At 46.1% G+C, this 16,708-nt stretch overlaps 1 protein-coding gene across 1 annotated transcript; it reads left to right on the plus strand.

Annotated features, from left to right (window-relative positions):
• Positions 1 to 12,586: 12,586 nt before the first annotated feature.
• Positions 12,587 to 15,209, plus strand: LOC101755650 (putative laccase-11). Its single transcript, XM_004961805.4, has 4 exons — positions 12,587 to 12,900; positions 13,006 to 13,157; positions 13,306 to 14,636; positions 14,743 to 15,209. The coding sequence occupies exons 1-4, from the start codon at positions 12,781 to 12,783 to the stop codon at positions 14,871 to 14,873; spliced, it is 1,734 nt and encodes a 577-aa protein (XP_004961862.1). The 5' UTR covers positions 12,587 to 12,780; the 3' UTR covers positions 14,874 to 15,209.
• The last annotated feature ends 1,499 nt before the right edge of the window (positions 15,210 to 16,708 follow it).

The following is a 16,708-nucleotide window of genomic DNA, read 5'->3' on the forward strand; positions in this document are numbered from 1 at the left end:
ACAATTTAGAAATTTAAATTAAAATTACAACATATCGTATTCAACATTCTTTCTCAAAATTAGATCAACATTTAGAAATAATAGATTCAACATTTTCTAAACTCTCAGTCAACATTTTATCGAATAATACTACATTCAACATTTACCATGACCTAATTCAACATCTAAAAAGAATAAATTCAACATTTTTTTAAATAAAAATCAACATTGGCAAAATTTTAGTTTGACATTTTTTGGTTGCATATCCTCCTCCTCTGCAACCTTGGGCAGCAACGATGGCCGGCGACCTTTGGCAGCGGCGGTGGCATCGGGGGTGACGCACGGCCCGCGGCGGCATAGCATGAGGACGACGGAACCACGCAGGGACGATGGGCAACGGTAGAGCATGTCGGCGCACGCGGGGAGAGCGTGCTGGGGGGCAACACCGAAGCACGCGGCCCGCGGTGGATGACACAGGCGGTGGTGGAGCACGCTCGAGCCACAGCGGACCATACTAGGGTCGGCGCGTTGTTGCGGGGGATGGTAGCGCTCAAGACGTGGCGGATGATATTCAGGCGCTGAAACCATTGTGAATTGGAGGTTGCAAACTATCATCATATGGGTGAGCCCGTAATGTGCATACTCTTCATCCAAGGTTGCAAACCATCATCATATGGGTGAGCCCGTAATGTGCATACTCTTCATCCAGGTCCATGTACTCACGACCCGGTATAGTCTATGAGTATTGCTGGTTTGTTCCTCTCAGCTACTAAATTACGAGTTAGAACATAATTATTAATGTTATTGTAGTTATGAGAAAAAGGTCACATTTTCTCGATAATAGAGGAAGACAATATGTCAATATATATTTATTCCGAACTGCAGTCTACTTGGGTGATTATTTGGATGCTGCTAGCCGGTAAATTACAAGAATTAATTATAAACATTATAATTTTGTTTACTTGAGAAGAGGCATGAGAATTAGGGGTGGAACATGATGGAGAGAATTAAGATGGAAATTTGACTTTTACTCTTATATTAATTGTTTTGGTTCGTGGAGGGAATTAAGAGCGGCAGTTTCCTCTGTTTGATACATGTGTTTTGATGTGGGAAATTGTATTACAGTTCATAATGTCAGTAGAGATGCGTTCATCATCCACTTAAAATATATTTCACACCCCTCCCTTCAGAAGTGATAGGTGGAACTTGGTGATCTAGACCCGCACTCCCCATCCCACCAAAACTCTGCCTCCCACCAAACCAACAAAGAGGATTGTAAGGACCTATCTTTAAATTCACATTCCCTCACACTAATTACCCCAACCAAACACGTTGTGAGATTATTGAACTCATTTTAAATCACACAATATTTTTCAATGAAAAAGGTCTGCGTGCATTTTTAATTATTTGCCACTAACTAGTATACCTAGTTCATGTTCATTACTTATAAGTGCAGCTATTATTATTTCACGGTTCCAAATAATTATTTATTTCAATACCATTTTGGACTTTTAATATGTCCATCTTGGTTTGACGAGAGAAGAGGAGAATGCCTCTATTGAGTCACAAAACCCGCCACAAGTGCCTAAACCTAGAGGGGGAATTTTCTCGTGTAATTGTGACACGTGAGGTGTCAGGTAAGGATCCAAAATAAAAGTGGCATGTACTTACGTCTGAGGGGGCATACCGTGGTGGAGCTTGAGCCCAATACCAAATAAATAACAAGTGAGTTTTAAGCAACAATCTTTGCTTTGCATGCTATACCAAACATTAGCTTCATAACTATCGACATGGAAATGCAAATGCTAGGTGGCCAAGGTCCACCTTGCATATCTTGTGAAAATGATACAAATATTGAAAATAGTAATAATTCATCTAAACACATAGTTTGAAGTTTCAAAAAAAATAAAAACTTGGCACATCCATAATTCATCCATAAATGCACTGTCATAATCATATAGGTTGAAATTCAAAATAGTTCTAGGTTTATTCATACAAATTGATGCATTGTTTGTCGATGTGCCAAGTTTCAATAGTTTTAGAAACTTCAAAGTATTTTTTATGATTTTTTATTGTTGTCAATATTGTTGCCATTTTCATCAGATATCTCTCATATAGGACCAAGAGGATCTTCTTTTTAGGCAAATCGACAGTGGAGCCCCCTACCTATTTTTTTTATATATAAAGGGGATTTATGTACATGCGATTACATAGGTTTTAAACCCAAAAAAGAAAAGAGGTTCTATAATAATGATCTTATCCCTCATGGCTGGTTTGACTCTTAGAGTGACCAGTTTAACCTCCTTTTAAAAAAGGTGCCTCCAAGCAGCAAAAGAGAGGGATGCTCCATCGAAGATGATATCATTTCTATGACACCAAATAGACCAGCAGGATATGATGATGATCTCCCTGAAGAATGCTTTACCAAAATCCTACCTGGCTTTAAGGATCATTTGCAAACTATCGAGGGTAGTGTCCCAGTTGATGCCCAAGAAGATCCAGCACACCTGGCTGAAGGGGCAGTCAAAAAACAAATGATACCTGACCTCTTCAACCTGTTCAACACATAGCACATAATTATAAGAGTCCAAATGCATGTGTTTCCTCCTCAGCAGGTTTCTGGTGTTTAGCCTATCCTTGAGAAATAGCCAGAAGAAGAACTTATGTTTGTTTTGCACCCAAGATTTCCACATCCATTTGAATAGTGGTGAGGCTGGCATGGAACCATGCAAACTAGAATATGCTTTCTTTGATGAAAACTCTGCCGAGCCCCAGATATATGTCCAAACATCATTGGATTGTAAGGGATGGTGCACTTCCTGTAGAAACTGCTGAAGGGTGAGCAGCTAATCAGTAGCAACAATAGATAAAGGCAGCCAGAAGTTTCTTTCTACCGAATTGCAGAGGTACTTCTTGACTGAATGTTGACGCTCGTTATTTACACACTTTTAGTGTTATTTAACTAGTGTTTTCATGCTTATTATTACACTAACTCGTCACTTGGCACATGAAATAACCCCATTATTGCATACACGTTGTATTTTGGAGCATGTTGTGTTTTGGCAGAAATGTGACATAATCAAGGGAGGTTTTCACAAGGAGCTAAATGAATATTTGGACATGGGTCGTCGAGGGGAGCCAGCACGAGGAAAGAGAGGACCAGGAGGGTCAGAAAGGGCCCAGGCCGATCGGCTTGGGACCCTTTGGGCCGATCGGCTTGGGACCCTTTGGGCCGATCGGCCTGGCCCAATCTTGGGTCCAGTCGAGCCCCCGTTTCTTTAGCGTGACGTCCACGACATCCTCTAGGGTTTTTTCACCGACATTGACCTAGAGCCGCCACCTACAAGGGACTATAAATACAACACCATTGGATCAAGGAAGAGAGAGATGAAGGGAGAGAGGAGATCACCACGAAAGCACCATCCACCGCCGTCACAAGTAGGAAAAAGGAGAAAAGATTGGATCCAGAGGAGGTCACGCAAAGAGGAGCACCAGGGGAGGCGAAAACCCCCTGAGCTGATCGGCTCAGAGGTGCCCAGGCCAATCGGCCTGGGTCTTTCCTGCCCCCGTTCGTCGTCGTCTTCGATCCAGTTGATCTACATGGCATCCTTTACCCTAAATTCGTCAACATGTGTAAGATCATGGGGTAAAGTCTCTGTTTGTTCTCGGCGTTGTATGGAGATATTGATTTGTAATCGCCGAACCTCTTTGAGATCAATCTGTTATCTTTCATATCTTGATGATGTACTTTCATGAATGGCTGGCCAGTGCTACTTTGGGTTGCATCTTTGCTTTCCTAGAACAATTATCTTGACATGTTCTTTGTTCGATGGTTGAGCAGTGCAGTGACTAGTATGCGGGAGGGAAAGTGTGGGGCTTGGTTCACATCCACTCATGGTAACACTCAGATCTGTTTTGTTAACTATTGGCGATTGCATCTGCAAGTGATCCTAGATCCCTAGGGCAAGCATTTTATCTATCTTATGCACACCTTTAGTCTCTCTACCTACTTTGATCTAGATTGGTTAGATTAGTTAGATCAATCTCATACACCAAGTGCTTTCGGTTACTTAGATTAATACCTAGTTAAGAGTGCAAATTCACTTGTTCCATGGATTGATAAACCTTGGAGAAGTACTCTGAGGGAAGAGCTACAACTGATTTGTGTGCTTGCGGTTCACAAATTGGCATGCTAACTACCGTCAACACTGAAATGTTTTGATTTCTGGAAAAGGAGAACAGCTGAGGGAACTGCCATTCAAGAACTCCAGGATCCCAAAGATCATTCCGTAGCTTTACTGTATCACCTTGTTTAACCTTGTACGTGGCAAATCATAAGATAATTATCTGAAATGGATATAATTTCTCTCCACCAAAAAGAGCCAATTTTGCTTCTAGCATGAGGCGAGGGTACCATTTTTATGAAGGCATTGCCATGTAAGCTGAACCCATGGCAAATCAGCCTTATTATAGAATTTGTGGAGGAACTTTAGCAGTAGAGCAGTATTATGAGTTCTGATATTTAGAATGCCAAGTCCACCTTCCTCCTTGGATCTGCAAGCATATTTCCAAGCTACCACACACCGCCTTTCGTGGACTGCCATAGGGAGATTTGGAGCGAGCGACATGTGGCGGATGAGCGCGAGAGGTGCCAGGGGTGGTTCGGCCGAACCCCCGGGATCACCCCACACACCGCCTTTCATCTAGGACGCTGTCCAGTGGGCCCTCATGTGGGTACATGGGGTCTGGTGCGAAGTTAGGTCGGTTTTCCCTTGTGTGTGGACCCATGGATTCGTGTGCTTCCCTGTTGGTATATTTAACGATCATGAATAAATCTGCAAGCGCATGGATATACCGTTGTAGCATTTCACCCAAGAGTATTCTAAGGGTATCATATTTCCCAAAGGAAGGCGGGTAGGTCAAAAGAGTTTACTATGTATACGAGTATATCATAAGATGGATAGAGACAATACTCAAGATAGGGGTAAGATAATGATAGATAAGTAGTGTGACACACACAAGAATCATCTCAAGATAACTAAGCTAGGGAGAAGGACTAAGAGTTAGCTATAGGTGCATAAGTACTTCCTATATACTGCACAGATCATTCAAGCATAACATACATATACATTGTATAGGGACCAGGCTTATGCACCCAGGCACACACAGGGAGACAGTACCCTACCGGTCTGCCAGCGTAGTTACTGCTGATTTACGAACTCCAACAGCGTACCCAAATGTGAGGGATTATAAAGGACGGACAGAGCTGTCACCACTTGCTGCCTACCCCTAGCAATCTGTGGGGCAAACTCATATCCAATGAAGCTAAGCAATCCAAGCACCATGCTTGCATTGTTAACAACACTTCAATCATCTTGGTTATGATGTCAATGGCTGAAGCCACCATGGGAATGGCCACTGAACCGATGCCTTAGCATAGATCAACTAGCCTATACATTATATGTATGCACACAAGGTATAACACGTAGCAAGGTCTATAAGCACACATGAGAGTATATAAGCCTATACTACGACAGCAAGGGTATACGACTAGCATACGAGTGTATAAGCCTAGCATATCAACATAGCAAGGGTATATAACCAACTCGTGTATAGAAGAACCAAGCACAACACTATATAAGGAAGATGTATACTTTGAATAGAATAAATTCATCCTAGAAATAAAAGATACAAGAGCCATACCCTATACTCCAAGGAGACCTAGAACCTGAAATAGAGCTATTCTAGCCTAACTCCACTAACTTGGAAACTAAGAGGGAGAGAGTGATTCTCTTGTGGTGTATGTCCTAGAATGGAGCCCCTCTCCTCATATTTATAGGCTCCAAGAGGCAATTCTGCGAGGAAATCTTCAGGGAATATCCCTTAACCAACTTAAGGCATCGCCACGTGGAAGCTGGAGATGAGGGGATACAATGGCGGTTCGGCCGAACCATGGGTTCGGCTGACCCCCTGTGGGCCCCCCTCGCAACAGCCTTTCTCCGGGTGACTGCCTGGTGGGTTCCAATGGTGGTTGTATGCGTTATCGGTGGATTGAGGTGGTTGTAGTAGTTTATGGGCCCTCCAATCCATGAGATGTACGCGTGGCAACCTCCCATTGGTTAGAAGCGTGTTTCTTGGATCCATAGATGGTACTTTCTCCATCCTTTTGTGTTATTTCACCTACAACCAAATAATCTCCAAGGACAAGTGGAACTACATTATTCAAAACCAAATATGCGTGTAAGAAATGTCAATCCTCCTTTATTCTTGAGTATATGGACGGTCATATTTGGTACTTAACGACCGTCAACATTCCCTTTGATTGGTCAAAGGTGTGTTTCTTGTCTTCTTGGAGTGTGTTTGTGCATGTTTTCCCCCGTATGCAGACGCGGTCTCCTGTAAACGATGATTCACCAAAACTCGTGGAAATGATTAGAGATAAACTCCTATCTCTAAGTTGGTGCTTGTTATTTCACTGTTCTTTGTAGGAGATGACGATCAGATTTGGTATTAAGGACCGTCAACAACACCCCCATACTTTACCTCTTTGCTTGTCCTCGAGTGAAGGTTGAAGGACTAAAGTGGAACATCTCCTCGTTTGGTATGATGTCTACATATAAGTTATTCCAAGCCTCCCCTGTACTTGTGAACTTTGAAATGTCTACCATGCCATCTTGGGTGGTTGAGAAATGGAATGTATTAGAATCGAGTCACCTTTACCCCTCCTGCTCAGATAACTTAGGTTTTTGAAAGATTTTCAAAACAAAGCATAGCCTTGCTCCTCAAATGATTCTCTCAGATCACTCAATGTATATGGTTCCTTACCAAGGCATTGATTTGCTTCTTTTCCTTCCTACGTATAATAAGGCTTTTTGTGGAGCTCAGGGTAGGGGATGAAAAGGAAGCTTACTTGTATTGCATATTTTGTAAAGTAAAAAACCGGATCCAAGGAGAAAACAAGTCATACAATCAGATCAAGATGTGCATGTGTGTGAACATGTGGATGGTGGATGGAAGATGTATGGAATCTCTTTTTTATATGATCTCTCTCCCTTTGGAAATATTTTGAGAACATGGCTATCTTTCTCTTTTCTTGGACCTTCATGTGTCCAACTCTTTTTTTTCTTTTTTTCCTGTACTTGGACCTTCACGTGTCCATATTTTTTTTCTATACTTGGACCTTCATGTGTCCATTTTTTCTGATAGCCCATGTCTCTTTTGTAACGATAATTGGAGAGAGAGATCAACATATATAATAGAGTATTTATTTTGTGGAATGGATGGATGGATGAGTGAGATGTTGCCAACTCCTAGTGTAGAAGTTTAGCGTTTCTAAGTGGTGCATACATGCTCTTGATCATGAAAGCATGAAATGAATCTCACAAGGGTCACAAACGATTTGACAAAGCTCAATGCAAAGACAAGCAGTATATGTATAAGGTTTTAAATGAGATCAACATATATATGGCTTTGGTAGGAATTTTATCATATCATTGAGGAGCCAAGCTATTTTTATTTTTGCAAGATAAAAATTCCCAAATACTTTGCTAGAAGAAGCAAGGTTTCTTTCCTTATACCATATCTCATTTGTCAACTACTTATATGACATGCTTTCCCTAGGATAAATTGTTCACAAGTAAGGAATATAAGCGAGGAATAAAGAATATGCAAGCCAACCATAGAAAGACAGGTTCAACATGAGGAGAACCGCCATAGGGAGATCCGGAGCGAGCGACACGTGGCAGATGAGCGCGAGAGTTGTCCGGGGTGGTTCGGCCAAACCACCGGGGTCGCCCCACGCACCGCCTTTCATCCGGGATGCTGTCTAGTGGGCCCTCATGTGGGTACATGGGGTATGGTGCAAAGTTAGGTCGGTTTTCCCCTATGTGTGGGCCCATAGATCCGTGTGCTTCCCTCCGATTGGTCAAGGGTGTGTTTCTTGTCTTCTTGAAGTGTGTTTGTGCATGTTTTCCCCAGACGCGGTCTCTTGTAAATAGTGATTCACCAAAACTCGTGAAAATGATTAGAGATAAACTCTTATCTCTAAGTTGGTGCTTGTTATTTCACTGTTCTTTCTTTGCAGGAGATGATGGTCAAATTTGGTATTAGAGCATCTTCAGCGGTCTCCATTTCCCCAATCCTACTACCATATTGGGAGAGTTGATAAGAAAATAGTACCCCAGCAGTCTCCCTTTAACTTTCCCTTTTCCCAATAATTGTTGGGACAACCCAATAATTCACCCCAACTCTCCCTAAATAAAGGAGGAGTTGTGACTCTCCCAGTACGGTAGTCAGATTGGGATGAGATTATTGGGAGACTGCAAAAGCAACTCTCCCAATAACGATGGAAGTGATATTGGGATATTTCTATTAACTAGTTATTAGGAAATATTTATTGGGAGACTGATGTAGATGCTCTTAAGAACCGTCAACAGATACATTACATAAGTTTTCATTACTCGATTTCTCTAATCGTTTGCTACCTTGTCAACAAAAAAACTTTGTCATCTCGTTCATAAAAACTTAGTTGCTTACGACAATAGTAAAGTTGTTATAGTTGTACAAGTCAGTGGCTATTTTTTTCTATCTCTTCTTGTTCTTTACATCTTCTTCTAGTATATATAGCCACAAATTACTTCCACTAGTCCCTCTGATGAGCTAATGGCTCCTCAAGTTTCTACAACATGTGAAATTGAAAAGGTCGTGCATCGTTTCCAATAATTCAGATAGTAATACTAGGAATATTATTCCTCCTCGGTTTGGTGGTATTCCTTTTGACAAGAAATATAGAATGAATGTGGGGAAATTTACTATCACTAGCCTATCATCAAAGATTAGTTTTAGAGGTGCAATGTTGCTCAGGACAGAGGAGAAAAAGAAGCTAGAAAAATATGTCTCTATTGGTTTTATTCAGGTGGAGAACTGGAGATCATAGAGAATGGAGTTTAATTCTGAGCCATAGTTTCCTTTGTTGATCTCTGTACTACTATTAAGTATGCTTTCTAGAACTTCATTATGCTCGCAGATGAAGCGTACGTAGCTGTCCACGCTGCCGGCCGGCGGGTGCCGGGTATCTCTCCTCAAGTTCTTTATGCGTGAATGATGGCAGCAGCTTCGATCGCTCCAGCGATCATGTCAGTTAATCGGCCTTTCCATGAACAGCATGCAGGAGAAGGGTGTGATCTGAGCTGATGGCAACTCAGCACTGGCCAAGATTGTAGTTTAGTGGAGTACTGACTAGGTTTCCGGCCGTAAAAAGCTTGGGCCCTGACGCCTGAACCGTCGAGTTTGGTCAGCTCGATGCTCCGGCAGATGAGATCGTACATGAGCATGCATGGCCACGAGAAGTGCAGCGCAAGTGCCCAACCGCAGAACCGCTCCCTCCATGACTCCAAACGCCGCCGCCGTCCGAAGCCACACGAGACCATCGAGGCCGGTCGGCGTGAGGCTGGCATGGCTAGCCTGACGAGACGATGCTTCGGCTTCAAACCACAACCCACAACAAGATCGATCATCGGATGCAAACCGGCCGGCCGGTCGGCTGGCCAGCTGCGGTTTATGTTGCAACTAACTGGACTGTAATGTTTGTCACATCGTAACCGACGTCGAATCTTTTGTCGATCTAGCAACGTGCAAATCCCAGTGCTGCAACACTATTCTGGCCGTTTGATTAATCCCTTGTCTGAATTGGAGAGGTGTGGCTATTTCAGGATTCGAGAAATACCTCTCTTTGAATTGGAAACCTGACAGAACATGATATCAACGATTTTCTGAGTGTTTACTTTTCTAATTAAATGGCCGAGGGTTATTCTTCTTCTTTGCAGTACAGTACTATCAACTGGACGAGGGTTTCTTGTCTAATTTGAATATATCTAAAGAAAAATACGAATTAGCAACCAAAAATACCTTCGGCCACTTGATAAATAACTCCCAGGAATTGCCTCAACTAGAAATTATAAAGAATACCCATAACCATCGGCGCCACTCAGAAGAAAACACTTGGGAAATCATGGAAGTGTGATTCTGTTCCTACTCTCTTGTTTATTTGTTTTGTCGTGAATGTTATATATCTAGGTACCAAATATACAGAGGATCGACCAATTCATATTGTTCCACTTCGTTCTTTTCTGTTCGAAGATTCAAACTTATTACGAGAAGAACACATATGTTTTTCATGTACGTTATTCGCATCACAGAAATGCTAAGAGAAAACAGAAGTGCGGCACCAGTGCAAACATCCCTTGTCATTTTTTTTTGCATCAGGTTAATATATGAGGGAAAACAATGTTTGCATGTTAAATTTTCACATAATAGAAATGCTTTTAAAAGTAAGAATTTTTGCAATGAATTAAATATGTCACCAAACATCCCTTGTTAGATACTTTTGTGAATATATATTCTAGTAAGCATGCATGTAGAGAGAGAGGTTCTCTCACCTTAAAGCAATAATAGATGTAGTGTTGATTCAGATGTGTACTAGTTGTTGGTCCCCTAACCTCCATGGCCTCCCTTTGCTCCCAAGACAGAGCAGGCAGACATAATGAGACACTTTTCACGGGGCCCCAGCTGCCAAAAAAGGGATTTATCAGATCACTAGGTGGCATGCATATCCAATCTGGCAAGAACAAAAAAGCAGGAAGCTCCACTGCAACAACTACACTGCTCCAATCCAATGAAGCAACAAACCAGCATCACACATATAAAAATTTCGATTTTTTTTTCCTCTCTGTTGTTTTCCAACAGTGATTTTAATCAATCTTGCTTTGACAAATCACATGGAAGATAAATAATTGGAGGAAAGCTGTGCTGAGAAAAGACATGGATTTGACCCTGCGAGGGCCATGGTTAACTTGAGAAGTTCACAAAGAAAGCTGCATGCAGCTGATTGCAGATTGGCGTGGTGCATGCAGCAGCCAGCGGCCAGCAGAGGGATCATATCGGAGGGGAGGAAATTAGCATGGCCTAAAGGGAGGAAAAAGCTACCTTAATGAGATGGTTTTGGCTCTGGCGATGGAGGTCCCGTAACGCTTTCACATGTTCAGTTCAGTTATGAGATTATCGGTTGGGGAACAGCTCAATTACGAGATTATGTGAATTTTCAAAGATTCATGGCATACAACAGGGTAAGGGTATGTTTGGATGGGCTATTGCTAAAGTTTAGCAAGTGCTAAAATTTAGCACATCTAAAGTTTAGCACTTCCACATATTAGCACTTCCGTTTGAAGATATAGCTAATGGATAGAGCTAAAGTCCATGAGATGTCATTTTTACCTTTTTATCTACTCACCTCCTCCTTTTCTCTCTCCCCTTTTTATCTTTTCACAAGCTATTAGCACCCATTAGCTCCTCCCCACTAGCTAATGCTTTTTCACCTTTTTGGGATGGGCTAAAGTTTAGCCCTCCCGTTTGGATGTGCTAATGTATAAAGGTGCTAAACTTTAACACTTTCACCTATTAGCCATAGGATCCAAGCCCTAAGTCATGGAATTGTTTGTTCGCATTCGAAACACGGGGAAATGCTGCATGTTGACCCACCACCTGGTTGATATCCTTTGCCTTCAATTAATGAGATGCCGATCGCAGTACTCTTTCTGTTCAAGAATAGGGAACATTTTGTTGCTGTGGCTCTTTCTTAAGATTGCAGTACATTTGAAATGGTTTACAATTAACCATACTTCCAACAGCTAACATCACAACCTTAAGACTCCACTTATTTGTATCTAGAGGGAGTATCTTGATCATAATCTTCTCGCACGTATGTATGTACCCGCCCTTCCAAAAAAAAAGAACAAAAACGTAAGCCACATTTCAGCCCAGTGATGTCGCCAACATTATGCTTTAACCCTTAATATATTTATTATATGGCTGATGATCCTCAAATTAACATCGTGAGAAAGTACATCATATGTATAATTTATTTGCACTAAGCTTGTAGGTTATAATAACTTAATAAATTCTTAGGCTAATTGGTGGTCAAATATTAAAACTTTTGTATATTGGATGCACACGCGCCTTAAAAGATGGAGGGAGAGTATTAATATAGTGTGAAAGCATCTTGAAATTTAGATCTAGTTCTGTAATTTATACACCAAACTACCACACTTATAATGTGAGTCAGCTCTGGTCAAAATATACAAGGTATAACTATCTAAAATACACCTTGTAATTTTGCTGAAATAAAGGAGAGGGAGTACTGTGTGTCCATGCAAATATATATAAACAGTCCTAGCTAGTGTAGTTTTGGCATTACCGACACTTGACTTGGTGAGTCAACCAACCAGCTTATCTTGTACAACAATACTGCCCCAGGTCAGCATTTCTCATTATTTTACCTGCAATCTTAACTGAAACTCTACGTACCTTTACGTGAAAACGATATTGATATTTCCAGGACATGCCTGCGTTTCGGTGAGAGCTAGAGCTAGCAGCATAGCACAGGAAACATGGTCATATGCAGCTTAAACATATTCCTAAAATTGAATCTAATCACAACTTGCATCGACCGATCGATGGAGGCAACCACTCGCATGAGCAGAAAAAGGAGCGAACGAGCAAGAGGGTGGCCCGTTCTCGAATTTTCTGTGTACGTGCACCAACCCCCGCAGCCAACCACTATCGCCGTGTGACCTCCTACCATGCACGCCACCGGGGAATGGGATCGGAGCACGCGCGCTCGCTCGTTTAAATTGCCGCTTCAACCCCACTCATGCCGCTCACCAGCTCGATCGACCGATCTCCCCGCCGTCCATTGATTCAAGGATCGATCGAACACAAGCTAGGAAGCTTGCTAATTCAACAGCAATGGCCGGCGGTCGCCGTCTCCGGTGCCTCTCCCCTGCGTGCCTCTTTCTCGCCGTGGCCGTGGCCCTCCTCGCCATGCCGGGGCTCGCCGCCGCCCGCACCCGCCGCTACACGTTCAATGTACGTACGCCTTCTTCGGTATCATCCAATGTGTCACTATTACTACTGCTGGCAGTAGCTGATCACTAGTAGCAAATGGCCTTTGGTTCTTCATGATCGCCGCAGGTGACGATGGCAACGGTGACGCGGCTGTGCGCGACGAGGAGCATCCCCACGGTGAACGGGCGGTTCCCGGGGCCCAAGATCGTCGTGCGCGAGGGCGACCGCCTCATCGTCCAGGTCCACAACAACATCAACAACAACGTCACGTTCCACTGGTATGTCTCATCGATCGATCCATCTGCTGCGTGTGCATGTGCACGCGCTGGCTTAGATTAGCTTAATTAACTTCGCCGCTCAGTACAACGCCACGGCGGGGATTCGCCTTGCTTGACGCAACCGGCTGGTCGGCTGGATAATACGCAGGCATGGCGTCCGGCAGGTGCGCAGCGGGTGGGCGGACGGGCCGTCCTTCATCACGCAGTGCCCGATCCGGCCGGGGCAGAGCTACGCCTACAACTTCCGGATCATTGGGCAGCGCGGCACGCTGTGGTGGCACGCGCACTTCTCCTGGCTCCGCGCCACGCTCTACGGCCCGCTCGTCATCCTCCCGCCGCTCGGCGTCCCCTACCCGTTCCCAAAGCCCGACCGGGAGGTGCCCCTCATGCTCGGCGAGTGGTTCAACGCCGACCCGGAGGCGGTGATCAGGCAGGCGCTGCAGACCGGCGGGGGCCCCAACGTCTCCGACGCCTACACCTTCAACGGCCTGCCGGGACCGACCTACAACGCCTGCTCGGCCGGCGACACGTTCAGGCTGCGGGTGCGTCCCGGGCGCACCTACATGCTGCGGCTCGTCAACGCGGCGCTCAACGACGAGCTCTTCTTCGCGGTGGCCAACCACACGCTCACGGTGGTCGGGGCGGACGCCAGCTACGTCAAGCCGTTCACGGCCGCCACGCTGGTCATCTCCCCGGGGCAGACCATGGACGTTCTCCTCACCGCGGCCGCCGCCACCCCGCCCTCGCCCGCCTACGCCATCGCCGTCGCGCCATACACCAACACCGTCGGCACGTTCGACAACACCACCGCCGTCGCCGCGCTCGAGTACGCGCCGCAGGCCGCGCTCCGGGGCCTCCCGCTGCCGGCGCTCCCGCTCTACAACGACACGGGCGCCGTGGCCAACTTCTCGGCCAACTTCCGGAGCCTCGCGAGCGCGCAGTACCCCGCGCGCGTGCCGCGGACGGTGGACCGCAAGTTCTTCTTCGCCGTCGGGCTCGGCGCCGACCCGTGCCCGAGCCGGGTCAACGGGACGTGCCAGGGGCCCAATGGCACCAGGTTCGCCGCGTCCATGAACAACGTGTCCTTCACCATGCCCAAGACTTCCCTCCTCCAGGCGCACTACCAGCGCCGGTACAGCGGCGTGCTCACGGCCAACTTCCCGGCGATGCCGCCGATGACGTTCAACTACACGGGCACGCCGCCGAACAACACGTTCGTGACACACGGCACCCGGGTGGTGCCGCTCAGGTACAACACCACCGTGGAGGTGGTGCTGCAGGACACCAGCATCCTGGGCGCCGAGAGCCACCCGCTGCACCTGCACGGCTACGACTTCTACGTCGTCGGCACGGGGTTCGGGAACTACGACGCCAACAACGACACCGCCAAGTACAACCTCGTCGACCCGGTGCAGCGGAACACCATCAGCGTGCCCACCGCCGGATGGGTCGCCATCCGCTTCGTCGCCGACAACCCCGGTGAGACTTCTACAGCCGCTTTCCTTCTTCACCCCCCTGAAAGTTGACCGTTGTTGAATTTTTGTTCATTGCATCTTAATTAACCTGTTGAGCTCTGTGGTGATAGGTGTCTGGATCATGCATTGCCACTTGGACGTCCACTTGAGCTGGGGTCTGGCAATGGCGTGGCTCGTCAACGACGGGCCGCTGCCGAACCAGAAGCTACCGCCTCCGCCGTCGGATATCCCCAAGTGCTGATACACTCTCTGCAACTGCAACAATGATCTGCGGCGGTTTTGATCCGTGCGTGCAACGCACGCGCGCGTATATGCAATTTCGTTTCGTGGCGCGGTTGGTCGAGGAGCTCGCTCAATCAATTTGGCCGCGGTTTTGTGATGATGCCTGATTTTGTTGCTGCACTGTCCTCGGAGACAAAACAAGACCGATGTGAGAAGTCCATTGGATGGCTGTTGTGTGATTCTTGTTGCTATTCTTTGATTCCACCTTTTGTTTTCATGCTGGGCATTTGCTGTTAGTGTGTACAGTGTATACGGTATAATATATCAATCAACCAGCTAATGATTCTTTTTATCATCCGTGTGTGCCCCCATGATTTTTTTCCCAAATGGTTTCCTATGTGAGAGCTTTTTTATTTCGGGACATTTATTTGATGAAATTTTAAAACCTTACTGTGAGGTATTATTTGCCAAGACAACACCCAAAAAAATTTTAGATATAATAGCGCGACCACTGAGCAAGCACTGTGCAATTTTAGGGATCCTTGTTGGAGGAGACCTTGAGTCGTAGATATGATCGGAAGTGAAGAATGGCATCCTGCCATGCCATCCCGAGCTCTACTACCCCTACTTCAGCCCACCGATTGTCTTGCCGCACCACCCTAAAGTTGTCGTCTCTGCCGGACGCCCAAATTGACCTACCGCCCTCGATCCCTTCTAAGGCCAACGGTCATGGAGACCCTCGGTAGTCCACCCCCCTAACCCGGTGGCATGTCTCATCAAGGAAGAAGAACAGGAGCGGATGACTCACATGTTAGCGACGATAGGAGGATTCTTATGTGACACACTAACACTCCTACTGCTTGTTGCGCACATGTACTGATGTACAGATGGTAAATTTTGGTCGAAATTTTGGGTTAATTTTTAAAAACGGCTGAAATTACCGTTCACTTGAAATTTTGATCAGTTCATCGAAAGAGGCACTGTTTAGTTCAAATTTCAGCCGGAATTTCACAGATTTCGGTGTTCTCAATGGGGACTGAAATCCCAATCCCTGCTGGTAACATTCGCCCCGTGCGTGCTGCACCGGTGCACCCGTTGCCCACTCCGCCTTACCTGATACGCCGTCGAGTGTCCCAGAACACAATGCGCACATGCGGCGTGCAGTGCGGCGGCCAGGCCGAAACGGCAAGGTACACGGGTCGCAGGCGGCCGGCGCCCCAGTCCCCGGTGGTCCCGTGGTCGGTCCGGCTACACATGCGTGCCGGGGCCCAGCTCTCTGGCCACTAGCGCCGCTAGCTGCTGCGCACACAGCACCAAGGTACTCCGTACATGTGAACTCTGAACACATAGATACGGTACCGTCGGTGCGGGTCACACGTGTCTGTATTTGTAATATAATAATAGCCCTGTTTGGTTCCAGCCTCCTAAAGTTTTAGGGGTTGTTTCCACCCTCCTAAAATTTTATCTCTTAAAAAGTGACTAAAGAGCCAAACACTATGACTAAAAGTGACTAAAAACTTTTAGGAGGCTTCAATTCCTTTAGGAGCTCTACCCCTCCTAAAACCTCCTAAAGTCCATCCTGAACCCCCACTACCTCTCATTTATTGCCCCCCTCTCTCTCCAACCCTCCCTCCCACCCAGGCCCTCACCGCCATTCTGCCCGTCGCCGGCGTCCCTCCCCGCCCGGCCCCCGCCAGCGGTGTCCCTCCCGCCGCCCTCCGCCGCTACACGGCAACCCCACCCCCACCACCAGACCCCCACGACAACCCCCACGGGGCCCCGCCGTGCAGTGCGCCGCTCCCCATCGCCGCACCCTGCCGCGGCCCCGCCATCACCGTCGCTCCTCGCCGGATT

This window comes from Setaria italica, chromosome III (genome assembly GCF_000263155.2).
Source record: "Setaria italica strain Yugu1 chromosome III, Setaria_italica_v2.0, whole genome shotgun sequence".
NCBI lineage: Eukaryota > Viridiplantae > Streptophyta > Magnoliopsida > Poales > Poaceae > Setaria > Setaria italica.

Bases quoted from the DNA above. Each gene is read 5' to 3' on its own strand.
- LOC101755650 (XM_004961805.4), top strand. From the start codon at position 12,781: ATGGCCGGCGGTCGCCGTCTCCGGTGCCTCTCCCCTGCGTGCCTCTTT. The intron at 12,901-13,005 runs GTACGTACGCCT...TGATCGCCGCAG, and splicing joins CCCGCCGCTACACGTTCAAT to GTGACGATGGCAACGGTGAC. The intron at 14,637-14,742 runs GTGAGACTTCTA...CTGTGGTGATAG, and splicing joins CTTCGTCGCCGACAACCCCG to GTGTCTGGATCATGCATTGC.